General features: G+C 38.4%; 2 protein-coding genes across 2 annotated transcripts; both read right to left on the reverse strand.

Annotated features, from left to right (window-relative positions):
* Positions 1 to 371: 371 nt before the first annotated feature.
* Positions 372 to 13139, reverse strand: gucy1b1 (guanylate cyclase 1 soluble subunit beta 1). Its single transcript, XM_079277836.1, has 13 exons — positions 13039 to 13139; positions 12689 to 12762; positions 10776 to 10876; positions 10543 to 10661; positions 9863 to 10060; positions 8596 to 8826; positions 8268 to 8384; positions 7397 to 7530; positions 6457 to 6654; positions 4251 to 4488; positions 3411 to 3551; positions 1876 to 2030; positions 372 to 1574 (listed from the first exon to the last, which is right to left on the reverse strand). Exons 1-13 carry the CDS (start codon positions 13039 to 13041, stop codon positions 1430 to 1432), a joined length of 1854 nt encoding a protein of 617 aa, XP_079133962.1. The 5' UTR covers positions 13042 to 13139; the 3' UTR covers positions 372 to 1429.
* Positions 13140 to 14883: 1744 nt separating this feature from the next.
* On the reverse strand, positions 14884 to 22287 carry gucy1a1 (guanylate cyclase 1 soluble subunit alpha 1; the record flags this gene model as incomplete). The annotated part of the gene is made up of 8 exons (XM_079279345.1): positions 14884 to 15125; positions 15410 to 15564; positions 16822 to 16965; positions 18635 to 19120; positions 20191 to 20906; positions 21032 to 21120; positions 21731 to 21798; positions 22048 to 22287. The coding sequence occupies 8 exons, from the start codon at positions 22285 to 22287 to the stop codon at positions 14963 to 14965; spliced, it is 2061 nt and encodes a 686-aa protein (XP_079135471.1). The 3' UTR covers positions 14884 to 14962.
* Between the last annotated feature and the right edge of the window lie 483 nt (positions 22288 to 22770).

Below are 22770 nucleotides of genomic sequence, written 5' to 3' on the forward strand. Positions count from 1 at the left end.
GCAAATTTACTTTTAATTTAAGAAATATGCTGTGCATAAAAGTGAAAAGCTTGTTGTGGAAATAACAGCAGCAGGTGTGTCAGAAATGCACAGTGACGTGGTGAAGACTTCACATTTATGGATGTTTTATCCTCAGGATTATAATCCCCTGACTAGCCACCAGAGAGAGCTCTTTCCAAATAATCTGTTTAATATTATTGTTATCAATTTGCACTGATGTCTCTATGTATTAAAACACTGCCTTCAGTGAAAGTAACGACAATGCATTACTTTCTCTGTTAATCTGTAAAATTGTGTCTTGATAAGAGCCACAATGAGTAGGTTGACAGCAAAGCATGTGTTGTACAAAGGAAATATCAAGTAACCAACACTTCTTAAGACTGTTTTATTAGTTACCTCCCAGCAGACTTTGGAAAAATAAGGTGAAAAAAGGGTGTTAAAATTTCTAATGCAACATGTATCCAACACGTACAGTACATAGTTGAACTTATAGAGGCACAAACAGTAGTTTCACCCATAATAAAGTGTACATAGTTACTAGTTCTAATGACAATCAAAGAATAAATACCAAATAACACAATGTTAACCATGAATATGTAGATCATTAACAATATCTCAACAATGTTTAGTTAAACTGAAAATGCTACTTATTTCATGAAAGCAGACAAAAAGTGAGTAAAGAGGTGCAATCAGTATATCAAATAAAGTAGTTTGTATATTTTCAATTATCACCGAGATAATCTGATGATTCGGTAACTTTAAAGAAATACAGAATAAACTCTACTTGGCACAGTAGCTTTTGTGCCAAAGAACTGTTGAACTTGCAAGTATGAATCTGTATACATACAACAGCTACAATATCTAAATTTTTGGTTTTGGTTTTGATGCCAGCGTACAACTCTCCAAGCCAATGAACAAAAAATGGGTCCCCCGAATAGTGACATTAATGTTATGGCACGTACATGATATCAAGTACATTTTTTTATTACACTTATTATGTATTTGGGCTGATAGAGTGAAGACTATAAATTCTCAATATAAAACAAATAGTGACAAAATGAGCAAATCAAATTATTTAAGATTGATTGAAAATGTTTTGCTTATCAAAACCTTTAGTTCATTTGTGTACAATAACAATGTGAGCGTAGCTAGTCCAAAAATGTATCAAACTTGAATATCACTAACCTCTACAATTTATAAAACACTTCACTACTGTGTCTACGCTAAAAAAATAGTGAGGTCACAACAGATCATGGTCAAGCAGAAACAAGCATGGGAGAGAAATGGTACAGGCTCCTCATATCATAAATATCTATATGTCTACGGATTGATTATCATTGTTGTATTTCACCTCATCCATCTCATCCCTGCCTCAGAATGTGTGACATTTACTGAAGCTTCTGTTAGATGAAAACCGTGGTGTTGAGCTCTAACTAACTGTGGTGGACTGTGTGTCTGTGGGCTTCCTTGACAGAAACCACACCTTCATCGGTTCCTTCATTCCTTTCATGGTGACGGGGCCCCGATACTCCAAATTAAACTGAGGGTCAGCGTTCTCCGCGGACTGCAAACACCTGGAATACAACGTCAACACCGTCATAAATCACTGTATGGTCCGGGGGGGATTCTGTATCTTATTTTCACGAATGCCATGATAACACTTTTGAGTCGACAAAGATCAAATTCACTAAAACAGACGTACTGGTTTATATTTTAAATTGATTAAAACCTGTCCTTCATGTCTAACACTGATATTAGCTTGAGAAATGACTTATAATACTGTTTAACCAAGTCTACAGACAGTGATAAAATCGAAACAACACTTGACATGAATGAAAAAAACTGATGACAACATGCAATTGTACTTCTACTTACCGGTACGTATATTCTGAGACGTTTATTTTTGCCTTCTCGCCAGTAGTTTCTGTACGACTTGTGAGGTTGACGGCATTTCCAAAAAGGCAGTACCTGGGCATCCTCTGGCCAATCACGCCAGTCACCACTTCTCCGGTGTGGATCCCAATAGTGATCTGGAAAAGAAAGGAAAATGAAAAAGGAGACTTCCACCATCTGTCCGTTTATAATATGACCAAAGTAAATAAATATGCCAAAGATATACTTGCACAAGCTTAAATATTTATTCTAGCATAAACAGAGCACTGATCGGTGGTTATCTGCGGTCAATTCATTACTTGAAGCAGCACATGACAGACCAGATTTATCTTCAAAACGGTGGTAATGAAATATTAGAAAAGCCTAGCATTCAAATAAACCTGTGTAAATGTCAAATCAAGGAGAAAAATGAGTTGTGCTCCACAGAAAGAGAGAAACCAAATGCAAGCAACTGTCCAGCTGAATGCTTCTCTTAGTTTGTTGGCACACATTTTTAAAACTAGCGACTGAAAAGCTGCAACATTTGGTGGGTGGATATGTAAGGTTAACTTTGCCAGGAATCACTCCATGAACAACATTTTATATATATATATATTTAGGTTTTGCAAAACCTACTTTAGGTTGCAAAAAGCTGGCAATTCCAAAAGTAGCCCCAGCCGATCTACAGACTAATATTTACACTTGAACCTGTAGGCACTCCAGTGCTTGTTGTCTTCAGAGCATGAACTGTGTCTATTTATAGACACAGGATCGTGAGATGATTTGAGTCTGTTTCTGCTGCTAAACCGGACTCCACTTCTGCCAGTGCCATGTCCCAAAATAAACAGCCTTTTGTTAACAAGACATCATTTTCCAAAGTCAAGTCTCAACAGTCATTGATACAATAACAATCTCCAACAGTCAGTTTAACAAAAGTCTGCTGTTTTTTATCCAAACTTGTGTCTGTGTGTTACTTCAGCATGGAAATATTTCCACCTGCACAGAAACAATCCTTGAGGGTAAAGTGTTGGTCATATTAGGTTGAATGCCAGCAGTATTCGTCAGGTCTGACACTGTATTTTAATGTATGAATTTTCTGAGCAATATTCGGAAACTACGCTCCAAAATGCCTAAATTATAGGTGCCAAAATAACAGACGCATTGCTAAAAGCAAACTGCTGCGTGTGAAGTAAAACAGTCATACAGTGTTCAATAAATAAATAAATAAATATTTCTAATGTGCACACACACCATCTGCCAGTCTAAAAAATAATTATGGGATTTTTGTGGCCAAGAGTATGGCAGTCTAGCATGTTATTTGGATAATTTAAAAGAATTAGAGAAATATGACGTTAAAAATATAAAATACTATAAAAAGAATTTGGTGTTTGCTCAGTATAGCTTATGTATAAACATACAAATGACCATCCAAATGACCATCCAAATGACCATCCAGTACTTAGAGTTTACAGTATACAGACCTTTAATAAGTACATAGCCAATATAATACCGAAAAACATTTCTGAACCATATCACACCTGTACTGGTTGACCATCGACTTTGACTTGTCCAGCAATCTCCAGCATATCAAGAGCGAGTTGGCAGATGGACTTGGCGTGGTGGGTGCACGGCTCTGGTAGGCCGCTCACTGTCATGTACTTATCACCAACCGTTTCCACCTGTATGAACACAAACATTTTGTAATTCTTCATGTGAATTTCATCATAACCAATTTTATCTTTTGTAATTACATTCAATTTGTGTAAAATCATCTGTTCCCACTGTGCTACAAAGGGTTTATTTTATGCACAGTGCAGATAGAAATAAACTGAAACACCCTGAAATAAACACTTAAACACTTACATCAGCTTTAAGACATTCGGGGGCCTCTTTGAGCCCTGCTAAAACCCTAGGACCACCTAGCCATTCAGCTTGTAGAGTAAATATTACTTCTTTTGGTGACCCAGTGCCTGAAGCCGATCCCCTGGAAGTGCCGAGGTCTGTTTGACTTCTTAAAGTGCATTCTTGTCTGAAAGCCTGGAGTGTAAATCTGCTGCATGAGGCCCATAAAATGGCCCAGTCCCACTGTAAAAGTACACTGTTTAGAAGTTAATACTACTCTTCTTATGGGGAGTAAATAACTCTTGCTGACTTGTATGTGCATAAATGCATAACAATCTTCACCAATATGGTCTGTGTGCTTCACTGGTGCATTTAAGCTGAAGAACCAGCTCAGAACACAGCACTTAAAAGCCCTAATATTCTCAATTTTAGTTTAATTTAGTGTAATTTGCTGCATAGGTCCATCTCTTCTATTTACTGAGAGAAATGTACACAAATGCATGATATACTGTCATGGTAAAATTCTTGCTTCCAACCTTGTATACATAAGGGTTGTTCCGAGAGTCTGTCAGGATGTCGAAGCGTGTGTAAACATCATTGAGCAGATTGACTATCTTGATGGCTCCCTCCGCCGAGGCGTGCTTGCTGCAGAAGGCATTGAATCCCACAATGCCACTGAAGAGGATAGTCAAGTTGTCGTAGCGTTTAGCTGGGACAGGCCGCTTGTGTCGCAGCTCGTTGGCAACAGACGGCGGCAGGACGGAATAGAGCAATCTAAAGAGGGAGGAAGAGAAATGAACATTTGAAGTAAAAGCGTAGTTATGGTGTTCTCGAGCAGCAGATTGATGGGCTTGGGCTGCCAGACTAAAGTCCATCCTTTGGATCGGCATTTTATTTGCTCACCCACCACCTTTTGGTCATTTCGCTATACAAGCTGCTCTCAGATGGGAGGGTGGTGTTTCTATGGTAACTGCTTAGATCATGGCAGCCTGTTTAAAGTGAAATACCTTCCATGATGCGTCATCATTTGAAGACACATGATACATACAGAACAGATAGCGGTCACCGCTCAAAATCTATACATGGAAGTATATTTACCCATGAGACCAGACTATATTCATCTGTATTATCTTTAACAATCCACACACACACACAAGGGCATGTTTTTCTCTTGGTATGGTACACACCAGAACAGCAGCAAAAACAGTATAAATGTATGTTTTCATTATCATAAATCACTGTTCACATAAATCACTTTTAAATATTTAGAGAGGAGCCATGAATTCCAATCCATGTTCGAGTCCCAAGGCACATTGAGAGCGGAGAATGGTGAGAATAATAATGTAGACATCCAAGAGGCAGAGGGAAAGTCCTTTCCTATAAGAAGACAGGGAGCAGTCTTAATAAAGACCACGCTCCACCTCTGTGCTGCTCTCCAGCTGTCACACACTGCTGTGCCAAATTACTATGACAGGCCCTTTTCTGTCTCCAACCCAACTGTCTTCGCCATAACAGGGACTGAAGAGTAGCTAAAGCAAGCGTCAACTTTAAGTATAACAATAGATTCTGACTCTAGGTGGTCCTACTGTCCTACGTAGCCTCCAGATAACTGTGCGGGAGTGACACCTGTTAGGGTCCTGCTGTACCTGTATCTTGTGTTTCTTGTCTCAAGTCCGTCCATAAAAGGGAATACTTGAAGACACGACTCTTTTACCTTCCTTTGCCACCTATCTTTCCAACAGAGGAAACTGTTCTTGTTTTGGGTTTGAGGTTGACTCACAAGCTACAGATAATGACAGGGCTTACGTATGCTGTAAAATTATACATAATTATGATTTTAATATGCAGCTACACTAAAGGGGATCACAATATAAATTCAAGGGATTATTACATAATTAACAAATTAGGACAAATGACAACACATTATATTTTTCTGGTACATAACTTTATGAGATTTGTCTTGTCTTTGCTCTTTACTAGGTACATTATGTCGTTTTACCTCCATCGGGCGTCAAAAAATATTTAAATTAAACTATTTGTGCGATATAAGTGGGAGGAGCCTGGCTTGATTTGAGCCTACATGTGTATATATATATATATATATATATATATATATATATATATATATATATATATATATATATATATATATGGGACTGAGTTCAGGGTGCGAGCTCTTTGCTATAGGCTCTGTACTGGCAACAGTTGTTTGAGTGAACATGTTAGTTCCTATGCTCTTAGTGCATTTAGGTTTGCTGTACCTTGATGCTTTAGATATGTATGATAAGTTAGAATGATTGTACATTGTGTAATTCTTGTGAATTATAGCAGATACTTGCTCCCTATGTGCTAAAGTGTATGATGATAATGCATGGTAAAAAAATGTCTGTTAAGATAAAACCAGAATTGATTGATTGATCAGCCTCACCTGCCCTTGTCTACAATAAATAATGGTCTCTTCCTTGTGCCTGACTGCACATCCATAGTGTTAATCACAGTACCTGGTAATCCGCTTACCCCTATTACAGTCCTGATTGGGGAATATTCTACAATTTGAGAACATAAGAAATTATTATATTCTTGAACTCTTTGATGAGGGTTCACAGGTCAACTTGCCAAACAAAGGTTAGAAACTACTGGCGCAAAGGACTCACTTTTGACATACCACACGAAATATCTAGCTGGTTTGAGGATCCTTTCTTGAACTAAAAGCTGCCGTTTACACCTGAGTAATAGTCTAACCTGTCTGTCTTTTTCTTTTCGTCCTCCAGGGCCCTGAGTGTGTGCTGCAGACGATCTGTCAGGATTTCCAGCTCCTGGGTCAGCTTGTACTCCTCACGAAACTGCTCCCCAAGCAGCACCAGGTCACGCGTGGCGTCATGTAGCGGGATGTCGCTCAGGTAAAGCCCCCTTCGTGTGAGATCATCCAGGTTCATGACACTAGACAAACACAGAAAGGAGAAAACCGATTTGGTGTTCTTTATCTTAGTTATTTTCACAAGGAAATGGCAGAAACTGTTTGATTTGTGTCTGTGGGTAAAAGGAAAACTGCAGCCTTTTTTTCTGTGAGATCATTGTTGTCCTTTCAGGGCCAATACTACTGTCTCCAGATAAAGGTTCCTGTTAAGTGTGAGGTCAGACACTATGTTGTATGAGTGTTATCTGGTCAGGTGAATAAGCATGTTCTTATGTTTCTGACCCTGTTACATCCTGTCAGGCAGTAACCTTTTATGAAAACACGGATCTTGTCCTCTGCAAAGTATCTTTGATCTGTGAGGACAAGATCTCTTGAACTAAATTGTCTGCTTGTTTAACTGCATGAAATACATAATCGTATTGCCCATACTGAGATTATATTGGAATTAATACCATTACTGCAGTGGCGTCTCCCTTCAACATGAGCATGTTCAGCACTACTTATCCTGTGCAGACAGCTTTATAATGTCTTATAATGAAAGTAAAACAAAGATTGCAGAACATGTAAATCTGTAGTTTGATTGGCTTGGACGTCACAGAAGTTGCTATCAAGTTGCATTATGGGAAATGTAGGATCCAGTGTTGTTGGAGCTTGACCCATACTTATTGAACGTCCAACTTCATCGTCGCCTAAATTGCGGGAATACCCTTTTTAAAAAAATGCATAAATGAGGCACACCATTGCACTGGGTGACTGAGAGTTTACCTGGGTGAGCAAAGAAAAAGGATGTTCTCCGCCTCTGGCAAGTAAATCATCTGTCCTTTCAATCTCAGACAGCTGATCTCCACCCCCGTCAGCTCGTCCTCGTTCTCTACAGTCTCCACATTCAGCAAGCCCTCCTGTCAGGATTACATCACACGTATGAATGTTACATTACATGTTCTTCTCTAAGTCTGCTTAAAAAATAGGCACCTGTTGAGCGCACTCTTTATTTTTAAATCTGTATGTTTTTTTGCCTCAAGTGTCACATGCATCATCCCCCATTCGAGAGTAGAATTTCAGATTCTATGTGCGTAAAGACAAAATATCTTTTTTTTCTCCACGGTGACAATCTGCTGTGATGCTTTTTCAAGGCATGGTAGCAATTATTCTAACACAAATGTATTTTCCTTCTTGAGCTTATATTTGATTTCTAACTGAAATCTGTGCTTCTCAATACCTAAAATAATTATATGAATAATAATAATAATTTTCTCAGTTTCTGAACTTTTTTTTTTGAAATATCTATCTTGCATGCATTTTTCAGGACATTTAGATCTTTGCTCTCCTTGCTTTATGCATAAACTGCCATATAAAATGGTATGCCAGTTTATTTTATTGATCATCTGTTTGCATGCTTCTGAGCATGTAAACAATATAATCCATAGTGTTGATGAAACCCATGGATTCAAAGTCGTATGCAGATGCTAAAAATATCAGTGAGCTCATGAATATTATAAGACTATAAACACATTCTGTCATGTTCAGTCAAACCCTGTTTTGACCATAGTGCCTAAAAGAATGCTAATATGAGAAAAGTATTGACGTGATTGGCCAACAACGCTGTGACAAAAAACAAATGAAATGGCATGTCTACCTTGCTGCGCAGAACAAACACGGTGTTGATGTGGGAAAGGATGCCATTAAAGCTGAAGTCAATGTGAGGGCGGACCAAAGAAAACACTGAAGGGAGGATACAGGTGCCAGGCTGGAGCTGGGGAATAAAATATGTACATATTTCAAATGCGATTAGATAACTAATTAGATGTTCTTGCTTTATCTATATAATTAATCACTGCTGCATTCTGGGCATCCAAAACTAAGTCAGACTCTGAGACAAGTACAAGTCAAACTAAAACATAATCAAGAGCTGACTTTATGAAAGTGTTTGCTGCATGTAAAACAGACTTTTACATAATCCACACCTGAGGCAGGACTCGATAAATGGCGTTCCCACACTGTGTGAGCATCAGGTCTTTGTCAAACATCAGGTGGAACGGGAAGGCCTTGCAAAACGTGTACGGACTGATCCGGGTCTCCTGTGTACCGTTCTCCTCAAAGCCGTCCAGGTCCTCGTAGAAAGCCTCTTCCTCTGATTCCTTCTCCTCAATCAGAAACTTGATGTGGTCGCAATCCTTGCCTTTCGGTTGGATCATCTGAATCGGGTGAAGTTGAATAACAGATCAAAAATTGAGGTTAATACGATTGATTTAAACTTGACTACCGGTATATTATTGTTGCACATGGTTACAGCAATATACTGTTTTTAATTTCACCCATGAAATATCAGTTCCATTAATATTATTCCATTAATGATGATATTGGGTCTATTCTAGAACCAGGACGGTGTAAAATGACATTATTCAGTGGGTTTATGGGCATAAGGCCTGCTGACGTCAAGCTGCTGTCTCTGCACCTTGTTGCCACAGCAACAGTGGCTAATATTTCCAGAAATTGGGTGTCACATTTGGAGCGTCTGCCATTTTCCTTTTTTGCATTATACACACAATGGCTGAAAAATATGATCCTGTCTGTACAATATCAGTAGGTTTCAGAAAGAATGTCGCTCCTTTTTAAAAGGAAGAATGAACTCCAGCCAAACTACAGAGGACGTCATGAGAGTAACAGGCTGTGCAGAGTACAGGCTGTGAAATGTGGGTGCACATTCCACAAACAAATACAAATATCAATGACAGTTTATGATATAGAGTTTTGTCATACTAGTTTAGACAAAATCATATTTGTGTTGTTGAGCAAATAAGCCAAGATCAAAAATATGGATCTCTCCTTTGGATGAATTATCTAATAAACACGCAGTCAACGGCCAATTTAAATTCATCCACAGTTTGACAAAGTTCAAATGAATCTGCGGAAGAAAACAACTCGCTGAAAGACTCCCAAGACACTCTATAACTTGGATCTAAAAATATCCTCTGACTCACAGACATTAGCCAAAAACTCTCTGCTGAACTGCAGTTGTCACAGCGCAGGCACTGTTCCCGTTTGGGTGTTTTGGAACTACTTATCTAATCTTCACATTATTACGTCTTGAATTATATTCTGAAACAAAACATTTCAGGGACTAAAAGCCTTCCTTGAATATTTGGAGAGGAACACAGAAAAACGTAAAAGCATCAGAAGCAAAGTGAGCCATTAGAGCACCAAATAAGGAACAAAAACAGCAAAGTAGACCTTCATCTCTATCTCGGTCCCATGGATTTGTTGAGCGACCGTTTTGATGATGCCAATCACGATGTCTTGCAGGCCTTCTCTCTCCGAGTAGTAGTGAAGAATCAGATTGTTCCCCTTCTCTGCATCGGTGCAGCGGAACGAGGGAGCCCTCATCCCAGGATAAATGGTACCCAAGTGGTCATGTAGAGCATCCAAATTCTGGAAATATAGATAAAAGATGAAATATGCAACATCCAAACACACCACCAGTAATTAAAACATGGCTAAGGTATAAGTTTGTATAAGAAGTTCGTATAGAGGTATAATGATGCTGTTTAAACAATCATTAAAGAAGTATGGGACTTGTGAGAGACATTAACATACAAAACTGGATCGGTGGAGGCTGAGATTTGACTGACTTTTAGTCCCAAGTACAAGTCAAAAAGGGTAGACTCCTACAATTCCCATAATGCAAAACAATAGCATCTTTAATTAGACCCTCCCTGCCCAGTAAATGTCCACGTCTTTCAAATTCCATAGCCCCAGTTATTAAAGCATGCTTTCTGTGATTCTGTGTTTTCACTGGCTGAGCAGGACACCTTGTCATGAGTAAACTGACGTTCATGGGCAGAGATCCCCTTCAAACATCTTGGTTAATATCAGTATCCAGATCTCCAACATCCAAAGAGGAGTGAGCCTACCTGCAGGAATTCACGAACATTTGATCCCAACACTCGCAAGATGGTGTCATATCCCGACTCCTGGCAAAATTCAAAAAACATCTTCCCAAACATCTGCAAGATGTCTCCTGCATCGATCTCTGAAATACAGACAGGATCTCGTCAGTAATTTCATACAAATGATTATGTTTATAATACATCACATGTAGAGAAGTCTTTCTCCCAACAACTGGAAAAAGCCTGCTGTCACTTACTGAGAACTTTACTTGCAGCAGCAACGAGGTCGTATGTTTTGCCATCTTCATATATGATTCGAACGAGGAACTGACCCTCGATATCAAGCTGAGCCTCCTTCCTGAAAACAAAGTGAAGCCACCAATTATGAGCAAATGTCACAGCAGGAATAAAAAGTAATCGTAGGCAACCAATGGCTTTGCCTGTTTTTAATTGGTTTTCTATTGATGTTTTTATCACATTATAAACAGGAATAATAAAACGTTTTTGTCTTATTTGTCTTAATTTCTGATTAGAAAAGGTTTCCATATTGCTTTAAAGGGATTTTAAAACTGTTGAACAAGTACAAAAGAGGTTTTGATCTACTGTATGTAATTTGCAAAAAGCACAGCTCCGAGCTCTATGTATACATTTGACAACCTTTCTTTTTTCTTTTTAAATTGTCAGAAGACTTAATGAGGTTCTGATTAGTCCTGTTTCGCTGAGAAAACAGTACAGATGTGCAGCCCCGAGCAGCAGCCGCCATTTTATCGGAATGTGTAACAGCTGAAAAAACATACCAAGGCCTTGAAAGCTTTTGTAAAGAAAATATGAATTCATTTGTAAATGATGCAGCTCACCAAATATCTGAAAACAGACCAAACATGATCAATTGAGCATTAAATAGCAATGTGTTACATTTGAAAAGATAACAAAAGACGCTGCAGAGAGCTTTAGTTATTTTTGGGGGGCTGAAGAATGACCACTCTGAAAACATTTACACAACGCAGCAGCTGCGTCTTTTTTTTCTTCTGTTTGGTTGTTTTTTCTACACTTTTTTTAGACAGGGTCATGTCCAGGGCAGTTTGAGCCAAACATTGTAACATGCTGAAAAAATGATGTTAACATTATAGTGGAAGACATTGATCCTACGGATATGTGTTGGAATGGGGTGCACCACATTCTCCCAAAAGCTACATTGGATGGCAGGGGCTTTACTTTATTTATATATTTACATGTATTCTCCCACCAGAGTTGTATTATTGGTAGTCTGCAGAGTCACTGTTATTTTCTTCAGATTCATTTAAGGATTACCTTTTATGGGTTGAGGAAACTCTCCTACTTCTAATACCAATTTAAAAAAGAAAAACGTTTTTTTTCTGAGCGATTGATCATTTTGAATGTTTGATTTCATTTTAAGGTTCCTTGACTCATGACCTCAGTATTTATAAAACCCTGGCTTGTACTTGTACTATACTTGAGTGCTTCTATTTTGCTTTGTACTTTCTACTGCACATTTCAGAGGGAACAATTGTACTTTTTACCTGACTGCATTTAATTGACATCTAGAATTAGTTTGATTTTCAGATCAGTTTTTTGTGTGATACATTTGAAGCATATTGGCATTTATAGGATATGATACATTGTTTTCATTTAAACGACCCAAGATGATACAAAGCCATAGAGATTCCACCTCGGCCAGCTACAACAATACAATTGATACTCCACATTAATGCTTTAATAATAATAATCAAATAATATATCACTTACAGGCAGCATTTATGTCAATGAGGAAAAAAAACATTTGACTTTGGATACTTTTCAGTTTGTTGATCGTACTTGCATATTTTTACTGAGTAATATGTTGAATGTACATTGTTGTAATACTACTTTTCATCCAACAAATGTTTTCTGGCCTAAATTTCAGCCTGCAATAACTCAATTGTGTAAAAGTGAGGTTTCTGTTGGACACAATTTAAAATGTAATATTTACCAACAGAGTTTCAGTGTTAGGCTGCAGAGGATGAAGGTTAATCATGACAGGAAAGGCGAATGTCTATCCGCGCTGTCAGTGAGCTGACTGTACAATAGCCCTGTGTTGTATCCCTATGCCACAGTGTAACCTATGATACCACCAGGGCCGAATACTAGAACACTAGATACACAAACTCACTTGATATCTTCCCACACTTCCGGACCGTAATTCCTTAAAACGAGGAGCTCCAAGGCGTGATTCACAAAACCATACTGTCAATTTAGAATAAAAAAAACAAAACACGAGCAACGTCAATATTATGTCATGGGAACACAGTTTTCATGAAACATGCATATGTATGCATGTTTTTAAACTATAGGCAACGCTTAAAATACATGTTAATATGCACAGTTCACTATAATCAGGGAAATTATAAGCTGCATAGAGGTCTCCTTACAGGAAATGTCAAACGCATGCGCACCCCCGTCGCGCGACAAAAAACTATTTTACCAGCAATAAAACATAATACTAAATACTAATACACATACCATGATGACAGCCGCTGTTATTTTTCCTTATTGTTAAGCAAAATCCGTTGAATCTGACTCAACCTTCACAGCTTGGTACAGATGCTGAGTGTCTCTGCGTCCATTCCCCCTTCGTTCCCTCAGCCGGTAACTGACAGGGAGTCTGTCCAATAGCAGATCAGAAAGGGTCTTACGTAAGATGTCCTTGACCAATGGGAACACAGCTGCGTTGTACTGATGCTGTTGAACCTGGAATCTCCGCAAGCAGCAACATAGTGTCTACTATTTAACATGTTTTACGCTATGAACTTTACAAGTAATGTTAACGGCGTACTGTAACACATACATGTATTTGATATTTTTCTAAAAAGTCGTTTGGCAAACATTCTTCAAAAATATCGTATTCTTTGGAAGCCTATTTCAGAATTGCATTAGTATTTTTGATGATTTAACATCTAAATAACAATGTGATGTTGTTGCAGGTCAAAGGGGAGCTAATTCAAACAACTTTATATGTTAAATCGCTAACAACAGTCTAATGAGCTGATCATGTTGTTATTTTATGTAAAAACGTAATCTCAAAATATACTGCAAACTACAGTATAGCCTACAGCAGTTTTGCATAGTGTAAAAGTGCTAAAGTAATGTGAAAATACCTGAAAATTGTAATTGACGATACAAGTACCTGACTTGAGTAAATGTACTATTTCCATCATTGCATATTGTGTCAGATGTTTTTTTGTCAATTACATAAATTAACATTGCAAATATTTAGTTACATATTACAGTATTTTAAACGCTGAAGAGACGCTTAAGTATGTTCATGTCAATATTTATTCCGCTTTGATTACATTACAATAATTAGTAAAGCACATCATTATGAGGGATAGTAGAACATTCATTGTATTCTTGTTATGTAGTGTTCTTGCTGGATAGGAAAGGAGTGCCAAAACCCAATGTATGAACATGTGTACAATGGCGAAAAAAGTAAAAAATACATGTATTTTACTTGTAGTAGGAAAACGTGATCTTTGAATAAATAGGTCTAATAAATGGAAGTCTCAGTTACATGTTATTACAAATATATATGGAGTTTGAGCCCCGATCTTGTGGAATAAATTTAACAAAGAAAACAAAGCATGTAGAACTAACATGAAACATATGTGATCCCGCCTGTATACTTCCCATAAGGCACCTAAATCTGTTCTGCATCACATCATTTGATTAGAGGAATGCATCTCAGTTTAAGACGACTGGACGTCTCCTTAATCTTTGATTAACTTCATCATTTGCTTCAGCTTTTCCAAATAATTTGTCATGAAGTGTTCCACTGAAACACAAAGCCATCTGAGTTTCAATCTTGATTTCTTCTGCCGTACAAACAGTCCAAGGGGCTTTCAGCAGGTCTGGACAGGTGTGAATGGACCAGTAAGATATTTACAGAAAACAATCTTGATAAAATAAACCAGTTTGTTTAGCAACATCACTTTTAGGATCAACATACAAAATGTATTTCTATATCATAATAAACAAGACAACATATTTAATTCTTTACAGCAAACCAGAAGCATCTATTGACATTTCATGAAAAATGGTATGCCCCTTTTTTGGCCACATTTTGCACATGTTTTATGTATGTTGTACTTCTTAAATGTTAAAATTGACAAAACAGTCGAAGAAAGCCACTTTTTTACATCATATCTACTTGATGACTCATTCTGGAAGAAAAATGAAGGAAGTGAGTATTTTTCTGCGCTACAACTGTACAAATGGATAATTGTACAGAGACGAGACTCATGTTTGACAGCAAACTGACATGTCTGTAACTAAGCAGCTGCAAGAGTTTGACTTATAGGCTTGAAAATATCAATATCTCAACAAACTCAACCAAAATATACAAGGTGTTCGCACTGTGTTCACTGGATACATTTACATTTTGTCATATCTAAGGTTTGTGGGCTGCGCAGCAGCTTGACTTCCTTTCAGAGTCAGTTTTGAAGGTGGCCTCCAAAAAGTAACAAACACCAGGGATGTCTTCTGGGAAGTTGGCCGGAAGCTCTTGTCTGCTCCTGGGGACAAAGACAAACTCTGGCCGATCCTTTAGCAATCTGGGACAAAGAGCACACAAATAAAACACGACTCTAAAAACAATGTGGCAAGTTATTTGACACAAGAAGAAACACAGTACTCTTCTAAAAGTTAAAATTCCTGTCTAAAGCATTTTTTATTTTTGCATCGCTGCAACAACCACTTCTGGAAGCATACGCTATCATACAGTATTGGTTCTAATCTGACATTGACTTGTTTTTTTGCATCTTTCAGTCAAATAAAATGTTTTAGAGGAGAGTTTTGCAGGAATTATTCGTAACCTGGATTGGCTGTGTTACTTCACCTGTGGGTTGAAGGGCTGATGTTGATTTTACTTGGCAGGCTGCAGGATTCAAAGTTGTTGGCCAGTGAGACATTGTTCCCGAAAAGGCAATAGCGAGGCATCCTCACCCCAACTACACCAGCCAGTACAGAACCAGTGTGGAGGCCAATACGTATCTGAGGGAAAATGCATCATTCAACATAATTCAGGCTCCTAAAAATCACCGCCCTGCTGCTGTAAATACTCACTAGAGCACAAATTCTGACAGAAAAAATATTCCCCAGCAAATGTACTCCTTTTTAAAAGGTACCCTGCAGAGTTTTTGACCACCAGTAGAGCTACGGAGTTATGCTTTTTATGAGTGGGTCCCAGTTTTGTTTAGATCATGCATGAATATGACGCACATCCTGCCTTCATTTTCACGCTATTATGCTCATCAACAGTTGGTGGGAGAAATGGGCAAACAAATGTAGCAAAGCACCAACAAAGGCAGTGAAGTTAACAACCAGAAGGTAAACATGGATGGACTGTAAGCATGATGTAAAATACTTTTAATAAACAGCATTGTAAATGTTTTATGAGGAAGGAAATGCACTCGAAACATTTGTTAGGATACAGAAAATATTCTTCGTGTAAACAACTTTCTGAATCCATCAGTTACTGCAGATGCATGTTTTTGAAAATCAACAGTTTTGATATTATGTTAATTGTTTCCAGTGGTGTAAGCGGTTACAGTTACCGCAGAATAATCATTAATTAAAAGGGCAATTTTGGTGCCAAGTACCATCGAGGTTTCATGACATAAAGATGAGTTTACAAAAGTTGTTTATTTAGCACTGATTGATATTTTTTGAACAACAAACATTTTAAAATGTAACAGGCGAACAAAATAAAATGCTACACACATATCATCTACCATACATTTTTTAGAACAAAACATCTAAACTCAAGACACCATACTTATTGATGGCTGCACTTGCATCGAATGGGAAACTGATTTCCAAACTGTAATGATGTTTTTGGCATATTTTTTTAAAACAATTTCATGTAATTTGTCATTTATTTGTTTGTTTACCTCGATTGATTTAGTCAACAGATCTTTTTAGTTTACATTTGTTACTTTTAGTAGTAGCTTTACATAAATAATTTGTAATGGTACAGTAACATACTGAAGCATCATTTTTGATTTTGATTTTGAGAGTTGATGTCCTGATTTACTTCATGGTTAATGTTGTGTTAAATTCTCTACAGATGATAATTCCAAGATATGAAAACATGTTCACTGACAGCAACTACTCTGCTGAGAAGGGTTAATTACTTTTAAAATGGAAGGCTTTTTTTTTTTTTGACTTCGACTACTTGAAAACTCTGGCGTTGTTGAAGTTACATAAAATGGATAAATGAGTATTATGCTACCAATTCTTGACCCATACCTGTATTGGTTCTCCATTTGGTGTCATAACTTCGTCTGAAAGCTCCATCATCTTTAAGGCCATGAGTGCAATTTGGACAGCGTGAGTCTCGCTCTCCTTGTGTAGGCCACCAGCTACACAGTATGCATCACCAATAGTCTCCACCTGAATACAGAAGATGATCATTAAACATGATTTCTAACCTAGCAACTGAGACAGAAGATTCCAGACACTGTGTGCCCCCCTCCTTATCAGTGAATCTACACAATGCTCTAGTCCTGAAAGTATAAACTTGATCAAAAATCTACTTTCCATGAATACAATAAACCTGTGAAAAACAATCACAAATGTGAAGAAGACATTCATCAAAATCTCTTCACAATCTGACTCGCTCTACATCGTGCAGCAGAAGACAAAGGGCTAAAAACTGAGGGGGAATAAAAGTTAAATTCTAATAGTACTTGATCCCTGGTCATATTAAAAAGTCCAAAAGGGTTTTCGTCTTCTTCTTCCTTTACTTTGTATCTCTAAATCTGGACCGGAGAGCACTCAACAGCTATGTGACAGATACAAAGTAAGACTATTTTTAGGCTAATACATGTGGAGTGGAAACAGGGTCCTGAAGGAACCTCTGACTTCCTAGCGTTTTACGAGATATTTGTCAAACATGCTGCTCTCTCTGTTATGCTTCCGTGACACCTTGATTACATTGTCCAACCTCCCTGTAGATTAGCAGCCTTTGGCAGACACCAGAGGAGTTGTTTGAGCTTTAGTCTCTGTTTTTTTCAACCTGTTGTGGAACAGCGTATTATTTTGTTTAAAAACAAATTGTGAAGGCAAATTATTTAACTTCATACACCCTATAATAGTACCTGATGTAGTAAATTATTTGTTTGTCAAAAGACAGAAACGTTAATCTGTTTTTTTTAAATCTGTGAGCTACTGTAGTTTTTTAATTCTTAATGTTTTGATATAGGATTTTGTCACAGCTACAGTTACCTTAGAAAAATGAGCATTAAAAGACAGTTTATGTGTTTTTAGCGAGCTGTAGGCAGGGCCATACTGTACCATTATGGACACTGAGGTTGTGTCCTTTATAATGCGTCTGGGAATTTAAGGTTTGAAGCTGATTATATTCTGATCATTTTTAGGCCAAATATCAAAATCTATGAGAACAGAAATATCACAATTTCAGAAGTTATTATATTTGTATCCTTCACCACAATTACATACTGTACCTGGTAGTGCAGGGACGTCATTAGAAAAACATTTAGGGAGGTTACATTTACAAAGAATATAATTGACCGTCAACTGTTAATTAATGAGTAAAATCTGAAATGTGATTTATTTAAATACACTGGCTACAGGGTACCTACAGAGATAAAAACTGTTATTTGGTAAAACATTTAGCAGAAAATAATATTTGTAAGGGTGTATGTTCAAATTCAATGTGGTAAATTGCCTATAAGTATTGTATTTAGATTGTATTAAACAAATATACTTGGATGTTAAATGTGACTTGGTATTGTACCATGTCATTCACACTTTGCCAAAAGAAGCATAATAGTTTGACATACAGCCAAGAATGTTCACTGGCTGATGGTCCTTGTTTCTTGAACCTTTTGATACTAAAACCTCAATTACATTTTATCATTTTGTGACAAAACTGTATGTATCTGTCTAATGTCAGCTACTTCTGAAATGTCTCATATATTCTCAACACAGCAGTTGCAATCGATAAAACAAAAGCATAGGTTAAAGGGTTAACATTGTCATCAGCTCTTACAAATCAAAATAATGCTCAGCAGTATACTCCTTTATTCCATTAACCTACCTTATAAATATCAAGCTCCCCACACTCGTGATCAAACCTGGTGTACAACTCACTGAGCATGGTTATCACTTGCATCGGGGTACAGCTTGAGCAAACAGCAGTGAAGCCTACTATGTCAGAGAAGAGCATTGTGACTCGGTCAAACTTCTTGGCCTGCACTGTTTGGCCCTGCCACAGCTGCTGCGCCACAGTGCCGGGGAAGATGGAGAAGAGGAGGTCAACTGTCTTCTTCTTCTCCTCCTCCAGTGCCTGGTGAGCGTGCTCCAAGGCTGCCTTGGCCTTCCCCAGACGCTTCTTCAGACCGTCCTGGGCTTTGGCCTGTTCACCCACCAGCACCACGTCACGCAGTGCGTTATGAATAGGGATGTCTGACAGGTAGAGGCCGCGGCCTGTTAGCTCCTCCAGCTTGTCCACACACGGTGAGCCCAAGAACAAGATGGCGTTGGACTCTGAAGCATAGATCATCTGACCTTTGAGGTCCATGAGCTGAAACGAAAGATCAGATGATGAGTAATGTTCATTTTTCCACCAGCTGTCAGCCACAACAATAAACAATGTCAAAAGGTTTATTTATGTTCCAGTGGATCAAAATAAATCCCATCTAACCCAAGTAAATCTTTTACTAGCCATTGAATTTTGTACAGGCATTCATGATTCCCAGAGAATGAAACCTACCGACTTAGGGGATCCTCTAACCTTTCCTTTAGGGCCACCATTAGGTGACATTTGTGGTTCAAAGGGAAATGTCTTGACAGATTTTTGGGAATTTGGTGCAGACATTTCTTTGTGAACCTTGGAGATCTCCTGCAATTACAAACCTAATAATTCCTCATGTAGTAACTGGAAGTATTTAAGGATTCAGCAATGAAACCAAAGACTTTATTTTGAAGCAAATACTTCCTACCTTTCATCTTTTTATTATTATTATTCTGACACCACCATTGTGCCAGTTATTACATTAACTTTAGCACGACTGCAAAAGATCAGCGATATTTTTGGACCTTAACTTTTATCACGTTTTCTTATTACAGCCTCACAGAGCCACATTCATGCCGGAGTATTTTGAAATATGTCACATAATTAATGTTGAACATTATGTTTGTGAGTGCTGAACGTGTCAGCTGAGTAATGCATCACGAACCCTTACTGATATATACCTGTTTTAATTGCACTCTGTATAGTAAAACTACCGCTGGAAGACTAGTATTATAGTAAGTGGAAGCATCACTGGCTGAATATTATTCTACCACTGCCATGTTTACTCACTGATGTATAATTTATCTCATCATGACGACCAATTGCTGTGCAACTTCACATAACTAGCAGGAGCATGGCTGTGCCTTTGATGGATGAAATGGTTTGACATTTGCTTCTGATCTCCGTTGGGGGTATAATGTTTATCTCTACCTCAGGCCAAGTACAACACTAATAAGCTCTGCTGCTTATAAATAGCATCATTTTTTCTCTCTATTTTACTATCAATACAATGACCGCAGGACATTTTCCGCCTCATTAGTCAGTGACATCACTTTTCAAGTTATATCATGTTAACATACCTTCCCTGTGTTATCTGCGATGGAGACTCCATGCTTGATCCGAATGATAAACTGTGTGTTTAGCATGGTCAGAATACCTTGAAAGGTACATTTGATCTGGGGAGAGACAATAGAGAATTGTTCTTGGAAGGTAGAGGACCTCCTCAGTCCATCCTTCCTGAGCAGTCTCTTCCTGAGCCCGTGTCCTATTTGTAACAGAACCAAGTCCTGGTCCAGGATCAGATGGAAAGGGAAGATGGTGGAGAACAGAGAGGTAGGAAGGGTTCCAGCTGAGGTAGCCCGCAGCGGACTGGGGCTCAGATTTTTGGCATCCTTAACTACAACTGTGTACAGAAGACTGGGCTGCGAGCTGGACTGCAAGATGCTGTCTTTAGCACCGGCACGGTCCATCAGCACATCCACAGTGGTGTGATACAGCAGGCGGGCAGCAGCTTTGATGACTCCAGGGAAGAAGAGCTCAGTGGTCGGGCCGGGGTTGAAGAAATAGACAGTAAGCAGACCTGCATCCTTGTCTAAGCACAGCACCGAAGGTTGGTTTACACAATCCTCTCTGTCCGGGTTGGGCGGCATGCTGCTCTGTTTCAACAAGACATTGAAGCTGTTGAGGAAGTCGTGGAGAGCTCCCCCCACCACCCTCAAAATGTGGCCGTCCTCCTCATAACAAATGTTGAAGAGCTCCTCGCCAAGAGCAACTTTCAATGCTTCCATATGAATCGCTGTCGGACAAATGAAAGGAAACGGGTAAAGATGCGAGGCCCACAAAACTGAATTTTATATTCAGAATTTTGAAATAAAAAATAACATTTTATTATTTTGCACGATTTGGCAGATTTGGCATTACCTGTTTTGGTTGAGTAAATGTTCATCATTTCCACTAAATGTTCCGGCTCATCAGTGCAACTGTGATAGTCTTTACAACAAATGATTGGACTGCGAGACACAAATATCAAAGTCAGACACTTATATCACTCAGTGGACAATATTTATTTTCAAAATATCTGACTAAAGTCCCATCTACCTATAATTTGCATTATCAGATAATCCGTCAAACACTTTCTCAATTAATTGACGCTTTGTTTTGCCCTGAAAAAAGTTTTAAAAAATGCTGTTATAATTTCCAAATCTTAAGACTTTCAATGTTTTATTTGTCTGACCAACAGCACAAAACACAAAGATATTATGTTTACTATGAACAAAGAGCTGCAATTTCTCTCATTTGAGAATCTGCAATCAGCTTGATGTTTGACATTTTTGGATAATTTAATTATCTTCTTGGCATTTTTGATAATACTGTGTTTTTCAGCAGATTTGTAAGGGACTCTCTACCCCCGGGTATCCATAGCAGCATGCATTGCACATTATTGTCAGTCAAAATAAATTTGTAAGGGATATTGATGTAAACAGAGGGCCAAATAATGCAGTCTCATCTTTTTTGTTATTATGGATGCAAAATATCCGCAGCAGCAGTAGTAATGAAAGCAGTCTAAGAGGAGTAGCGTAGTTATTACAGTGGCAGCTGTATTTAAAATAGAGGTGTTACCTTTCCGAGTCCCTGGTTTGATCTGAGAGTGTCATCATTCGTTGGAGGGCAGCGTGCAGCATTTGAAACTGTATGACAAAGTGTTCAGCGAGTTAAAGGTCATCGTTTGGCAAAGACTGAACAGCAGCTTGAAATGCAAAAAACGCCCACAAATAATATCGTTTTTAAAAGCAGGACTATCTTTATATCAGTAATGATGTCTGTGCGTTGAGGCAGACATGCGACAAAAACACACAACAGTCGAGCTGGGTTTTTTCATCATAAATAAATCATACTGTAGTTGTCGCATGGTTTGAATATCACTAAATCAAACTCACCTCGGGACATGCCAATTTTCGGATGCTCTCCCCAAGTGTATGCAGGTTAACTTTGGCTCTGCTTGTCTTCTGTTGAGGTAGATCCTCGCCTATTTTTCCGTGCACGTCCTTAGAAATAGGCAATAAATCCGCGGCGTCAGTTGAGCGCTCCTGAAAGTCTCCGAGCTCATTATTTTTGGTGCTGTTGGAGAATGGACAGTCTCCAGATATCTTCAGCTCTTTCAGCTTCGCGCAGAACATCTCCCCCGCTGTATAATCTCCTGGCTCTGTTCTTTTTATCTAATTTCGGAGGGAGACAGTCCTGGTCGAGCAGCTGCGGTCTCTGGGCGAAATTCCATCATCTGGTGTGCTCATGATACCTTCCTCCTCGCGACTCGCTGATTCAAATGATCAGCACCAAAGCCAGCTACCACATACAATATTCATTGAAACGGGCAAATGATGGCAGGGAACTATGATTGCCAAAAGCCAATGAGAAACTGAAGGAAAAAGAGCAATAGGCCAATCCATGCGCACATGGGGCTGGTTTAGCTGAACAACCTATCAGCAATAAGGACTTATTTCCAGGCGACTCCTCCATGCAGTGGACTTTTTTATTTAGATTGGTATATTCTGGTACCCATCATACCAGACTGGTCCCCCTAACCAACAATCATGTTGTATTCACATGGGTCTTATATAGCGCGTGTGCCTGTGCTGCTCAATGGTTTGTTTGTAGATGTT

The sequence above is a fragment of the Melanostigma gelatinosum genome (assembly GCF_949748355.1).
Source record: "Melanostigma gelatinosum genome assembly, chromosome: 11".
Classification (NCBI taxonomy): domain Eukaryota; kingdom Metazoa; phylum Chordata; class Actinopteri; order Perciformes; family Zoarcidae; genus Melanostigma; species Melanostigma gelatinosum.

Coding starts and splice junctions, on each gene's coding strand:
- gucy1b1 (XM_079277836.1), bottom strand. Junction 6,655..7,396: donor CTTTTTCTTTGCTCACCCAG/GTAAACTCTCAG, acceptor GTGTTTGTCTAG/TGTCATGAACCTGGATGATC. Junction 2,031..3,410: donor TCGATGGTCAACCAGTACAG/GTGTGATATGGT, acceptor TTTCTTTTCCAG/ATCACTATTGGGATCCACAC.